General features: G+C 40.9%; 1 protein-coding gene across 5 annotated transcripts in view; it reads right to left on the reverse strand.

Moving 5' to 3' along the window:
* Nucleotides 1-3705: 3705 nt before the first annotated feature.
* Nucleotides 3706-15469, reverse strand: part of HDAC9 (histone deacetylase 9) — a 427895-nt gene continuing 416131 nt past the window's right edge. For all 5 annotated transcript variants that reach the window (XM_081883158.1, XM_081883159.1, XM_081883157.1 and 2 more), the window contains one exon: nt 3706-7007. In XM_081883158.1, coding sequence (XP_081739284.1) covers nt 6968-7007 — 40 coding nt within the window. In that variant the 3' untranslated portion in view covers nt 3706-6967. The remainder of the gene's footprint in view (nt 7008-15469) is intronic.

A 15469-nucleotide genomic window follows, 5' to 3' on the forward strand; every position in this document is an offset into this window, starting at 1 on the left:
TACACTCAAGGGCCACAAGATGAAGCAGCGATTAAACAATTTTTAAAGACAAATGGACTGGCAAAGTTGTCAGAAGAAAATAGATCAATTCTGAATGGCAAAATAACACGACAAGAGATTGAGCAGGCCATCCAAAACATGAAACAGGGCAAATCACCAGGACCAGATGGGCTGACCTCCAAGTACTATAAGACATTGAAAGACTATTTGATACAACCACTGATGGAGGTCAGCAATGAAATTTTAGAGGGGAAGAAGGCGCCAGAATCGTGGAAAGAAGCTTTCATCACATTGATACCAAAATCGGAAACTGAAAAGACACAGCTTAAGAACTACCGTCCCATCTCCCTTTTAAATGTGGATTACAAAATATTTGCAGACGTTTTGGCAAGTAGATTCAAGAGGGTTTTAAACAAAGTAATCCATAAAGACCAGGCAGGCTTTCTCCCAGGTAGACATATGTCTGCCAATACAAGGAACATTATAGATATATTGGAGCTTTTACAAACAGACATAAATACTAAAGCTGTTTTAATTTTTATAGACGCGGAGAAGGCCTTTGATAACATATCCTGGAAGTTTATGAAAGGGAATTTAAAAGAAATGGGAGTGGGCCGGGGGTTTGAGAATGGGATTGATGCAATATACTCAGAACAAAAGGCTAAACTGATAGTTAACAATGTGGTTACAGAAGAGTTTAAAATTGAAAAAGGAACACGACAAGGCTGTCCGATTTCCCCGTTGTTATTTATCTCGGTCCTGGAGGTGCTCTTGAACACGATTAGAGGGGACAGGTTGGTGGAAGGGATACAGGTCGGAGCGAAACAATACAAACTTAAAGCGTTTGCAGATGACTTAGTTCTGACATTACAGGAGCCAGAATCTAGTACGAAAAGAGTACTACAACTAATCCAAGATTTTGGTCGGGTGGCGGGATTTAAACTAAATAAGCAAAAAACCAAGGTGTTGGGAAAAAACTTGACAGATATTGAGTCGGAACGGTTTCAGAGAGAGACAGAGTTAACTGTGGTTAAGAAAGTTAAATACCTAGGGGTAAACATAACAGCAAAGAATTTGAGTCTGTTTAAAGATAATTATGAAAAATGTTGGTCTGAAATTAAGAGAGACTTGGATAGCTGGTCAAAATTGAAACTTTCATTGTTAGGTCGAATAGCTGTTATTAAGATGAATGTATTGCCAAAAATGTTATTTTTGTTTCAGACATTGCAGATTGTAGATAAAACGGAGTGCTTCCGGAAGTGGCAGAAAGATATCTCCAAATTTGTCTGGCAGGGCAAAAAGCCCAGAATTAAGTTTAAGATATTAACGGACGCAAAAGAAAGAGGGGGCTTTGCCCTGCCAGACTTAAAGTTGTATTATGAAGCCGCAGCTTTCTGCTGGCTAAAAGACTGGCTACTTCTGGAGGACACGGATGTGCTGGATTTGGAAGGTTTTAACAATGCATTTGGATGGCATGCATATTTATGGTACGACAAGGTTAAGATCAACAAGGTTTTTAAGAACCATATTGTCAGAAAAGCAATATTTAATGTCTGGACAAGATACAAAGACTTATTAGAAAACAAAACACCGAGGTGGCTGTCACCTTTGGAGGCTAAGGCCCGAAAAAGACCCAATATGGAGGCCAATTGGCCAAAATATTGGGAAATACTAGAAAGGGATGGAGACAATTGGAAACTGCAGAGTTTAGAGAAAATGAAAGATAAAGTGCGAGACTGGTTACACTATGCTCAGCTTAAGGAAGTGTTTAAGATTGATAAAAAGTTAGGATTCCAGGTGGAGAAATCGAAACTGGAGACAGAACTGCTAGAACCTAAGACCAAGGTACTTTCAAAAATGTATAACTTGCTGCTGAAATGGAACACACAAGACGAATTGGTTAAATCGGCTATGATAAAGTGGGCCCAGGATATTGGGCACAACATTATGTTTGAGGACTGGGAAAGGTTATGGACCACCGGGCTGAACTTCACAGCATGTAATGCTCTGAAGGAAAATGTAATGAAAATGATATATAGATGGTACATGACCCCAGTGAAATTGGCTAAAATATACCATTCGTCTGATAACAAATGTTGGAAATGTAAGGAAAATGAAGGAACATTCTTTCACCTCTGGTGGACCTGCCCTAAAGTGAAGGCCTTTTGGGAAATGATATACAATGAGTTAAAAAAGGTATTTAAGTATACCTTCACCAAGAAACCAGAGGCCTTCCTTCTGGGCATGGTCGGCCAGAACGTGTTAAAGAAGGACAGAACATTTTTTATGTACGCTACAACGGCGGCAAGGATACTTATTGCTAAGAGCTGGAAAACCCAAGATCTACCAACACTGGAAGAATGGCAGATGCAGCTGATGGACTATATGCAACTGGCTGAGATGATTGGCAGAATCCGCGACCTGGGAGAGGAGAGGGTTGAAGAAGACTGGAAGAAATTTAAGATTTATTTACAAAAGTACTGTAATTTGGTTGAATCCTAACAAGGAAGCCAGAGCAGAAATAACTGTCTACCATTAAATTATAATTTTTTATTTGAGTTTAACCTAAATATTGTAATTAAGAGCATAAACAAGATGATAATTTGCTTGGAAAAATTCGTTTTTAATGATGAAAGTGGAAGCGGGAGACGTGAGGGAGTCCGCAATAGAATGAAAGGATGTTATGAAACCTATTCTGTTTGTTAATCTGTAAAAAATCTTAATAAAAATTTTTATAAAAAAAAAAAAAAAAAAAAAAAAAGAGATGTGGGGGATCAGTGATTGGATCTCCTGGCATTTTAATATGAACAAAGCACAGCTGTGGGACCACCCCAAATTGGAGGGGATCTGAGGTCTTAACTCTTTCCCTGACCTTGCGCCAATCTAAACTAGGCCCCTTTCAAGCTGCCTTAAAAACTGTGCTCCACCCTCTCCAATTGGGACTCATATGTGGGGAAATATCATGCCCTACACCCAGCCCTGTGGTCCCAACGCCATTTCTAGGAGAAGCTCTGTAACTACTTCTAAATTGAAAATGATGGGAACCCAGATCACTCTCCTCTGTTTTGATCCTGTCTTAAAAGTCTGCAATAGGTGTGTTGGAAGTGGTTTGAATAGGGATCACTGTTCATGGTCTGTGAACTCGTCCCTTTTGCTCCCCCTTTTCGGGGTCCTCCCCCCAAAAGAAAACACCTGCAAAGGCTGTTTGATCAGAAGGAACTGCACAATGAAAAAAACCTGTGGACACACTATAGTTCCTTTCAACTGCCTTTTAAAAAAAACTGTTGTCTGTCTCCAAGCTCTAGCTGGTGTCAGCAACATTTGGATCTGGCTGCGTGTGACTCACTTACTGCAGATGCACACACCAGCCTGGAATGTAATAAATACCATTGGGAAGACCTTGAAAAATTAAAAGCATTATCTGCGTGCTTTCCTAGGAGAATTTGCTGCCAAATCAAATGCACGTATATTCGGAAGCAAGCCCCACTGACTTCAGTGGGGACTTGCCTCTGTGGGGACTTACTCCCTAGTAAGCATGGATAGGATTTTGCAGCCCTAATGTTGCATCAGTACGGTACTTTAAGAGAGTTTTACACACTCACACCCACATAAGTGTATGGTGTAAGTGAAAACTTCTGTACTTATTTATGGGCATTTATTCTTCTTGCAATTAATGGTGCAATGTTTTGCATTCTTATGTACTGCTTTTCTTTATTGTCTGAAAGTGCTTCTCTGTTATAGCTGGCTAACTTAGAACCACATACAGTAATTTATTCAAGGGACAACAACGATATCCCTCTCGCTCCCACCTACAACTGATCCAGTTTGCTATGTCCTTGCAACTGACTTACTTGTGACCAACATAGTTTTAAAGGGGCATAGCCTCATCCTATGCATGGAAGTCAATCCATTACTTTGAATTCTCTAATGCTTCTGCCTCCATAAAGTTTCAACATCAAACAAGCATATCAACAGGCACCTGAACTACATGCATGAACTTTTCTCCTCCAAAAGGTTCAGACTACAACCTGGAGGCAGCCCAAAGCATTTCTGTATGTGCAACGCTTGGGGCTTCAAAAATAATAAGGGAGGATTCGTTGGCTGGTGTTTTCTTTTGCTTGCTGTATTTAAACGGTTTCCTTATCGCAAGCACATCCTGATATCACATGGAGCCCCCAGTAACCCAGACTGATGACCACGAATCTCTGGCCCATATCAAGGCGAAGGGCAGTAGCTCAGTCTCTGCTTTGCCTGCAAGAGGTCCCAGGTACATCATCACCTGGTAGGGCTGGGGAGGACCTTTGCCTAAAGACCTAGTGAGTCACTGCCAAGACATTTTATGCAATAGTGAGCTAGGTGAGCTAACACAGAGATTCAATACAAGGTACTTTCCTGTGCTCTTAACTTGCTTAGCTGAAGCAGTGTTACAGCAGCTGGTGTTCCTAGACAGTGGCTTTGACATTGCTGTTCAACTTAGCTTTAGCATGGCAAAATGAGGATGCGTTACACACAGCCATGTGTGAAATCGAAAGAGGAGTCTGGCTTACAGTCAGATAATAAATGCATGTTTACTCGGAAGGAATTGCTCCTGCATTCAACAGAACTTACTCCTGCTTTGTTTTGGCACAGTTTCGTAAAGTATCTGTAATAAGTCGAGTGCTCTGCAGCTAAAACAGGCACATTTCCACACTAAAAAATTAAAGCTAAATGGGCAAATTTTAATTGTTCCTATTTTATCCCATTAATTTCAGATTAGGCTTCAAAAGGAAAAGAATGGATTTTAATAACTATTAAGTGGAGGTTTGCAGCACTTCCGTGTAAAATATGATGCCACAAGTTTAAACCATGAAAGTCAAATAATAAACACCATTAGGCATGGTGGTTGATTTTTCATGAAGCATTGTTTATAGGACGACTATTAGACAATTGGAGTAATTTGTCAAGTACGATCATTCAGAGAAGCAGTTAGAACATATTGCCTTACAAATGTAATCCTATTGGAATCAAAGCACTAGAGTCAGTATTCATTTCCAGATAGTTTAAAGTTCTTCAGATTACTTGCAATAGTCAGGAAAACCGGAGTTGGATGATAAAGCTTTGAGGAGGGTTTGATTTTTCAAATAATTAGTTGTAAATGCCCATCTTATCATAACACTTTCATAAAGGCATATTCAACCGGGCTGAATTCTCCTCCAACTTCCTATTTCAAGCACCGTCTCAAATTTCCAAGTTATATCAAACAGTTTCCATATAAGAAGGAAACAGTCTTTCAAATTAAAATGTTAATTGTAAACAAACCTAAACACATTGCGGGGGTGAAGGTGGGGAGAGAATGCAGGCCGCCTATATAACAAAAGAGAATTATATAATTCCATTTGAGTGAAATCTTTCATCTTTGATTTACAGGTTTGAGTCTGCTGTAACTCAAACCACATTTGTTCCATATCTTTCATACCACAGCTTTCCCTAAAATCTTGTTCTAATTAAGGTCCCTTTCAGATTTCTGAATAAAAAGCATGACAGTGTTCATTTATGGCTTTAATGTATCCTTTGAGCTTGGAAAATATATAAAAGAAGAACATCACTTGCCGTTCAAACAAAGGGAGGCTATCGGAGACTGCAAAATGGAATGATGGAAGGTAGAGAATAATGCACTGTGTTCTTTAGATGTGTATGTGTCTGTGTGTCAGGGGGGAGAGGGTACGAACAGCTACTGTAACTCCTCTATCGCTATTTGCATCCCTTAAAAATTCTCCGATTCTGAATAAGTGCTATTTCCCTTTCTGTGACAATAAGGCAACATGTGTGAGAGTTTTAAACTTTCATTATCAGCAAAAGGCACAGTTCGTCATGCATCCACAGTTACTCACTATACTGGAAGGAGAAAAATAGATAACAGGAGACACCTCTTGGGTTGTTTTTTTTTTAGTACTAGGATCCAACCCTTGAAAAGCCTCAAAAAGAAAATAACATCTGATGCTCTGGTCAGGTTTAAAAGCAAGGAATGTGCGGAAGCACTCAAACCTTGAGGGAAATGCAGGAAGGTCCCTTCTGCTTGCTTGCCTTGAAGCTGGAGCAGAACAACAGCTTAAAGCAAGGTAAAGGCAGGGGATTTTTGTGTGTGAGCTAACTGGAATATCTTGCAATCATATACTGACTAGCTGATATCAGCTCCAAACTGAGCAGCATTCTCCCGGAGTCAAACCACCGCTCTCTCTCCTTGCGGAGAGCGTTTTGTTGCACGGGTATATAAAATGCCACATGAAAAGTGAGAAAACAGAAAGCAAAAAAAAGAGAGGAATGGGGCTAACTTAAAAGAGCAATGTTGCACATTTATTTAGGGGACAGCTGAAAAGCAGTGGAGCAGAGCTCTCTTTCGGCTGAGTCCTCCTGACTCAGCATTTCAAAAATGGCACTACAAAGGAACGGCCCACTGTTTCATTACACCGGGAGCATTAAACCAATCCTATCGACTCTTTTGACAATGTGAAGAAAAACAAAACCCGATCCAGTAAGACATGTTCAAAATGTCAGAAGCGGTGGGATTTGTGACACTATTTTGTTCCTCCCCTTGATGTTTCTCAGGCTGCTTTCAATTTCCCTCGGCAACCATAGCTGAGAATGTAGAATTGCTTTAATGTTTCTATTCTACCATTTAGGTCGGCAAGTGGATCACACAGCACACGAAAGCAGGCTCTAGGCTCAGGCTCGCTTTGCAAGCTCTGGTTCCCTGTAACTTTAGAATGGCAGCGGTTACATCGAAGGAGTCTCGGAAGAGCCTTTTAAGTCCATCCAACGAACAAGTGAAGCTGCTGTTCAGAATTCTGTGCCCAGTGTTTATGCTCCATCTGATCTCTGCCACCCAAGCAGCAGACAAGACATGTCTAAGGGTGCTTTTTTGGGGTAAGAGGAGGGGGAAATACACAATGATGTCACACACAGGAAATATCAGAGAGAACTTGGCATTTCACAAGGCTGGCTCTTCTTCCATAGGCTCGCCGGCAGCTCTAGAAAAATAAACAGGCAATCAGAATATGGAACCAGAGTACACAATGACATTGTAGATTTTCATGCATAATCAAAGCTGATTTTTCAGCTCTCCCCCATGTTTATTTGTATTCTTCAGCTATCCATAAATAAAAATTTCTTTCCTAGGAAGTATAAACAAATGTCAAGTGGAAAAACATTTTTGTTCCAAGCAATCACTGCAAAAGGTTCCTGTTTATATTAAAATTGTCAGAATATTTTATAACTTTAGGTTCAGAAATGCACATGCTTTGTGTCAGCAAAATCAGAAAATTTAAATGGAGGGAAAGGTGCAAGCCTTCTTTCCCTCTAATTTATCCAATTTAACGACAGAGTATACCCTCTTCAAAATCAGGTAACACGTAAAGAATGTAGCAGAGTTTCCAAGTCATCTTGGTCGCGCTGCTTCGCTTTCAAGACCCTGTTGGCTGCTTGCCTGCCTAAAACTTCCGAGCTCCAATTCTGAATTTGATTAGCAGACTGCTGCCATAAAGCAGGTATCTAATAATAATAAATAATCTGATTATGCACATCGTCTTTATTAGGAATCACCTGGGAGACAGCCAACAGGCTGAACTAAATTGGCTGTTGGGAATGTAAAAACAGAGAAGACAAAGTATTTCTCCCCCCGCCCCCTCCTGATTGCTCTGGAGAGTAAAGAATGAGAGATTATTTTTAAAAACTACATTGCCGACAGAATGAGAAATCAGATAATATGGGAATCTAATCCTACAGCAATGCTTCAGAACAAACACACACACACGCACAGAGAGAGAGAGGGAGAGAGAGAGAGAGAGAGAGAGAGAGAGAGAGAGAGAGAGAGAGAGAGAGAGAGAGATATTTTGTTACTGCTGGATGCCCATTTCCAGGGAAATTGCAAATACAATGGGGGAATTTATTAACATCCAAAATATTTACCATTATAGCTTGCTTTGTGTTCCTTGAATTGCTGCAAGAAGGAAACTAGGGTGTTGTTTTTCTCATGGACGAGCATGTGCCTGACGCAATGGTGATTCTTGCATGTTGTGCATGGTGTGTCACAGTCCTCACACAAGTCCTCACACAGTCCTCACTGTGTATCTCACACAGTGTATCTCACACTGTGTGCATCCTCACACAGTCCTCACTGTGTATCTGAAGAAGTGTGCATGCACACGAAAGCTCATACCAAGAACTAACTTAGTTGGTCTTTAAGGTGCTACTGGAAGGAATTTTTTTTTGTTTAGTCCTCACACAAGTTTGACTAATGGCAGATAGCCCTACCCTGCTAGGAATAATATCGAGGGACTCACACAAGGGAGCCTTGTTTTTATGTCTGCAAGTGATACAGAATGACTTTTTTTTTACATTGGTTTGATGTTTCCTTTACATGAATGTGCGATACGTTAAGGAGTGCAAATAGCTACCTAACATACGTAACTTACATTAAACAGTGGACAGCAAGCTCAATAACATATTATTTACAGGAAACTGAACTGCAATGGAATAGAAACTGGGCTGAATGTGACTAATTGACTGCCAGTTTGTTCCTGGGCTCAATTCAAGGTGCTCATGTTAGTGTTTAAAGCCCTAAAATGACTTAGGGCCCAAATATCTGAGAGACCACTTCCTTCCCTACAGACGCTCACAGAATGACCCTCACAGAACAGCAGGGGGCCGCTTCTTGATAGTTCTACTTCCCTTAGAAATTTTGGGTTGTGTGGCCTGGGAGAGGGCATTTTCTGTGGGGTTCCCTCAAATTTCCCTTGCCACCTGAGATGTGTGTTTTCAGGGTCCACCTTATTCCTGTGACTGTAATCCGTTTTAACTGTACTTAATTCTGAATTTTAAATTGTTCTAATCCATTCTGGAACCTGCTGTTGAAAGGCAGGTAATCAATTAATAATACAGTAATAATAATATTCATTGGAATGGAAATCTCTGCCTCCTTACATCCCTAAAAACAGTCTCAAAGCCAGCAGTACTGTTAGGAAAATGCAGCCTTGACTGGGTCAGCAGGTAGATGTGTTGATCCATTATTTTAGTTATAGATGTCTATTTATTATCTATCTATACAAACAGCCCGCCTCCAATGCTTTGCGTAAAATACAAGATATTAGGTCCATCATGATAGCAGTATTATGCATAGCTACCTGAGTGTCAGGTCCAATGATCACAGTGCTGAATCCTTCTGACTGCATAGGTTCAAATAAAACACACTGAGTTTTAAAAGGAAATATTCAACCAGCTGAAATGCAACCTCTAGCTTTTACTCAGAAATGCAAATGGGCTTGCTGATCAGAAGGTTGGTGGTTTGAATCCCCGTGACGGAGTGAGCTCCCGTTGCTCTGTCCCAGCTTCTACCAACCTAGCAGTTCGAAAGCACACCAGTGCAAGTAGATAAATAGGTACTGTTTCTGTCCTGTGGCAGGAAGGTAAACAGCATTTCCGTGTGCTCTGGTTTCTGTCACAGTGTTCCATTGCACCAGAAGCGGTTTAGTCATGCTGGCCACATGACCTGGAAAGCTGTCTGTGGACAAATGCCGTTTCCCTCGGCCTGAAGCGAGATGAACGCCCCAACCCCATAGTCACCTTTGATTGGACTTAACTGTCCAGGGGTCCTTTACCTTTTATCTTTTGCAAACAAATAATGCAAAAAGAAGAAGAAGTTCCTATTGAAACGTCAAATAGTCAGAACCTCTTCCTCTACGCTAAACTGTTACAAACAAGCTTCAAAGTCTCATTATTATCTCATTCAATTGTTGGAGCAAGGACAGTCCATCAAATTACTCTGGTGCTGTGGCAGACAACATCAGAGCCACCATTCTGTCTCCACCGCAGCATTGATATATCTAGATCTATTCTCAATGAGAGCAGAAGCTAGCAACGCCCGATGGTACCTAACTTCCCTTGAAAACCAAGTGATGTGTTCAAAATCTATAGTGCCTGACTTTGCAGGCATGTGAAATATAAACACAACGGTGAAATTTCTATAACAGCTGTTAAGCATAATACAGCACAGCACTAAATGTTGTTCATTTTTTGGCACTTGTTTTGGGGAAAATGTATAGCAATGTATAGAAAATTTGCAGCATAACACTTTCTCATTATAAAGCTAAGCCTATCCTTGTATTTTTCTTGGTATCCTGGGTTCTGTAGATAAATTGTTGGACTTGGGTCTTGGAAATGTCCATTCAAATTCCAGCTAAGATTCACTTGGACAAATTGCAACATCTCAAAGCTGGTTCTGCATCTGTAAAATGGAAGTAAGAGCACCTTCCCTTAACATAGAAAGAAAAGGATTGCCTTGCTGGAGTGATCTAATCCACCATTTTGTTTCCAATAGTTGTCAACTGGGTGACTATGTAAATTCAGCTGATGGCCACCCCTTCCCATTGCCCCTAGCATAGGGTAATCAATTATATACTGCATGTGTACGTAGAGATTTCCTTTTGCTATCAGGACTGCTGGTAGACTGTGTTCATGTGCTCCCATGGTATTGTGAGCAACAACAAAATGGAGATGGGGCTGTCCCTACAATGAGGCAGAGTGAGGCAGCTGCCTCAGGTGGCAGATGCCGAGGGGCAGGAAGCAGCAACAGCAGCAGCAGCAGCAGGAAGGTGTGGGGAAACAGAGCTGTAGCCTACCTGCAATGCCCCATAGCTAACCTGCTGCACCCAGGCACAATGGATGATTCTGTCCTGTCACTAGTGTTGAAGTAAGATTCAGCTGCATGCCCACTTCTCTTTTGAATATGGAATGGGAGAGGGCATCATCCTGTCTTTTGCCACAGGCAACAAAATATATTGGAGGCAGTAAAGCCCGTAAAGCAGTTTCATTTATATATCAGGGATGAGAAACTTGGGTCCCTCTAGTTGTTCCTGGACTGTAGCTCACTTCAGCCTTGGCCACTGGCCATGTTGGCTGGGACTGATGGGAGATGTAGTCTAGCAACATCTGGAGGGCCTAGGTTCTTCATCCCTGAGATATATTTATATATTTGGGTAGGATTTTTATGTTGTATCACTTCATCTGCCCCAGAACGGCCTAAATCGGAAAGCATGCAAAGGCGAGCTCCCATACCGTTTCCAAAGTCAGTGATTATTTGGATGTAGCTCTTGGTCCGACACAAGGCTCTAATCAGTCTGGTGTAATCTCATTTCCAAAAAGGAATAGGTACTTATCAGCACATACAATGCGCAGGGCATTACCGGGCCATGGCTGCTGTTTACGGATCAATCTTTTCATTTAAATCAATCGTAGCCTCATTTTCAGCCCTTTTCTTTCATCTTGAACCAACCCCATCTCTCTTCCCTATTCCCTCCCCCCTATCTTGACAATTTCAATTAAGTTCGGAACGTAGAGAGCTCTCACGAACGTAGAAAGCTCTGCTTTACCAAACAAAACGTTAAAACACCCAGAAAATCACAGCTTCCCCCTGAAGCCTGCTCCATTTGGCATGTCAGAACAAATCAAAATGAAATAACTGTTTACTCGATGATGTCACTTTAACAAAAAGGAAGAACGAGAGAGAGAGAGAGAGAGAGAGAGAGAGAGAGAGAGAGAGGTGCTCAGCCAAACCATTCTCTCTTTCTTCTCTTGGTGGTAAATGAGTCAGATATTAGTTGGCCAGGGAAAGAGATGCTTTGTTCAGACTCTGAGATGGAAATGAATCATGCTACTCAGCGCACCAATATAACCTCCAATATAATTGGCAAGTCTTTTGCAAGGAAAATGTTTTTCTCACCAAACACACACACACATACACAACCCAAGACCATGTTCTGGATAACAGATGTCAACTAATCAATCAGAACACAGGGCTGGGTTTTCCAGCTATCCCCGTTTGAAGTGAGTGTTTTTTGTGTGCTGGCAAATAACACCGAACATCATGGGATGCCTTGCTGACAGTTCTTAACTGAGAGGAACCCTGGAGGAAATGGGAGAATGCTGTTGTCTATCATTGGAATGTGCCTTATATCTAGTTGCACTATGATGGGTTCTTTGTGAAGACTGAATGATGACGTGAAGCACAGCAATTTGGGGTACTTTCTCTTCCATCCCCCAGTGCAATGCCAATACCCCCCCCACGAGTCAGATCAGGGCCCCCACAAAGCCTTGTGTTGCTTTGTTGCTTTTGTCTGCTGCTGTACCTTTTTCACTCTATGCTTTCCAATATCTCTGTGCTTGCCTAGGTCCAGTCTTCCATTTTGCGAGAAATAAGGCTGTCCAAAAGTTCCTTGTGGAGCACTAAAGAGTGCTACACGATGTTGATGATCATGGTGATGATGATGATGCACAGCAGTGGAGGATGTTTTTAAAAGTTAAGTGTTTTTTTTTTTTAATTAAAAAAAATCACATATTGCTCTGCTTTACCATGACAACAAAAACTCACAGCTCTTCAGAACTCCACAGGCAACATTTGGACAGTCACAGACTGTAAGACCCATTGGAAGCTTGTAAGGCTGGGGCAATGGATACAGGGCATAACATAGACCTAAACTCTGGAAGAATGATTTGGAATTTACTGCATGTTATACTTTGAAAGAGGAATTATATGAAAATGATGCACAGATGGTATTTAATCCTGAGTAGGTTGGTTAAGTGGCGTTGTGGGTTAAACCACAGAGCCTAGGACTTGCCAATCATAAGGTCAGCGGTTTGAATCCCCGCAACGGGTTGAGCTCCCGTTGCTCGGTCCCTGCTCCTGCCAACCTAGCAGTTCAAAAGCATGTCAAAGTGCAAGTAGATAAATAGGTACCGCTCCGGCGGGAAGTTAAACGGCATTTCCGTGCACTTCTCTGGTTTGCCGGAAGCGGCTTAGTCATGCTGGCCACATGACCTGGAAGCTGTATGCCAGCTCCCTTGGCCAATAAAGCGAGATGAGCGCCGCAACCCCAGAGTCGGCCATGACTGGACCTAATGGTCAGGGGTCCCTTTACCTTTACTTTAGGTTGGTTAAGATGTACCAAGTTGGATCAGATCAGGGTATAATATATACCTAAACTCTGGAAGAATGATTTGGAATTTACTCCATGCTATACTTTGAAAGAGAATTATATGAAAATGATGCACAGATGGTATTTGATCCCGAGTAGGTTGGTTAAGATGTACAAAATTGGATCAGATCTGTGTTGGAAATGCAGAGAAACAGAAGGAACATTTTTCACATGTGGTGGACATGTAAAATGGCTAAAGGCTATTGGTAAATAATCTACAATGAGTTTTAAAAAATGTTTAAAACCACGTTCTCCAAAAACCCGAGGCCTTTTTGTTAGGAATACTTCAGTCTGAAGTTCCTGGTTGACAGAAAAAAATATTTATGTACGCAACCACGGCAGCTTGAATTTTGCTAGCCCAAAGATGGAAAGTGAGTAAGATCCCTAGTAAGGAAGACTGGTGACTTAAGATGATAGAATTTGGGGAAGCAGCAGGTTTAATTTACAGAATAAGAGAGCAAGAAGAATCTTTATTCAAAATGGAGTGGAATTTTTTTGCTGAATATTTAGAAAATAATTGTGTACAATTGAAAACACTGGTAGCATTTAGATAAATTCAACAGTATGGTAAATATTTGAAGGATGTAAAATGCAGAAACAATTAGATTGGCCCCTTGGCCAGTAAAGCAAGATGAGCGCCGCAACCCCAGAGTTGTTCATAACTGAACTTAACGGTCAGGGGTCCTTTACTTTTTTATAGTAAAATATGCAGGAATGATATAAGTAAAATGAACCATGAAAGGGAAGGAGGGAAGTCAATGGTTACATGGTTTTATGTAAAATGTTTATTTTGAGGTGTATAAACTGAAAAATTAATTTAAAAAATATAAAAAAGAAAGCTTGTAAGGCTGGAGTGACGCTGAAAGTTAAAATAGCATTGAGGCATCAATACACACCACTCGATCGCCTCTGAATTATGTTAAGGTAGGAAAAAGCATGAGGCAACACACCCTCACTCCCCAGCTCAAAAATACGAAACTTGTATGGATTTTGGCCAAAGAAAAATATTACCTTAATTGGGATTATGGAAGAAAGTGAATCCTTTTACAGTTCAAGATGATGAACGTCTACTGATTTCAGTACAGTGGTACGTCGGGTTACATACACTTCAGGTTACATACGCTTCAGGTTACAGACTCCACTAACTCAGAAATATTACCTCGGGTTTAGAACTTTGCTTCAGGATGATAACAGAAATTGTGCTTCGGCGGCGCGGCAGCAGCAGGAGGCCCCATTAGCTAAAGTGGTGCTTCAGGTTAAGAACAGTTTCAGGTTAAGAACGGACCTCTGGAACGAATTAAGTACTTAACCCGAGGTACCACTGTACAGACTGATGAGATGAATCTGGAAACTGAACTACTGAATTCATGTGATGATGTGCCCTTGTATCTTTATTTCTCTCATTTTCTTCAACTCCAGTCTTCATTTCAATTTGTGTGGTTGTTTTCTTTTCTTTCTTTTTTTTAAAAAAAGGCTTGGAGGCTGAAATGACCACATGTGATGCTCTGGTGGCTTGATATTTGCAGAAGCAAATACATTGTTAGAAGAAGAGAAGGTGGCTTTATTTAAGCTCCTGGCAAATCAATTACTGCTAAGTGCCAGTGGTTTCAAATTAGCACACTCTCAAAATATGACAATTAGCTGCTAATTAGTTTAAACTCTGTAATTTGATATGCAAAACTAATTACGCTTTGTTTTCATTAGCCGAAAACTTGGCTTTATTTCACCATAAAAATTAGGTTCACTGAGACTTAAATTATGGCTTGCATTTTGTTTCAAATCTCTTCACATTGGTAAAAGATGTTACATGTTTACATCTTTGGCTGATAAAAAGAACTCGGCAGTTCTTTTACATCTGGCTCCCAAGATAAGTCAGGATTTGCACCAAAATCAATAAGCTAAATTCTGCCTCCCCACACCTAAAATCCCCATGAAATTAAGGCTGTAATCCTGAACTCACTGACCGAAGAAGCAGCCCCACTGAACTTCATAGGGTTTACTTCTGAGTAGACTACAGCTCCCATAATCTACAGCCAATTTAGCAAATTATCATGGATGTTGAGAGTCATAGTCCAGCAATATGCAAGGGGGATGAACACTGGGCTATACCAAATGTCTCAAACTCCTTCTTTCAATAGTGTGTCCAGCTTCACTCGCAACATCCAAAGAAGTTCATCTCTATGGGATTTGGTTCTCCTCTCCCTCTTTCCCCTTCCTTCCACTTAATGGATTCAGACCAGTTCCGCTACATTTGGACTCTCCTTTGCTGTGCAGAAGTGCCAAGAAGCATTTGGCATGAATAAACGCAAAGAACTCTATAACATCCTTTTTTACAGAGTCGCTTTTCAGACAATATGCTGTTCTGCGCCTGGAACTATTCACACATCATATTGAAATACTTGATCGGTGAAGCGCATTGGCAGTTGTTCTTTCATTTTACGGAATTGTTAAATTCAGGTCCAAGT

Source organism: Podarcis melisellensis (genome assembly GCF_964234715.1).
Source record: "Podarcis melisellensis genome assembly, chromosome: 12".
Taxonomy (NCBI): Eukaryota; Metazoa; Chordata; class Lepidosauria; order Squamata; family Lacertidae; genus Podarcis; species Podarcis melisellensis.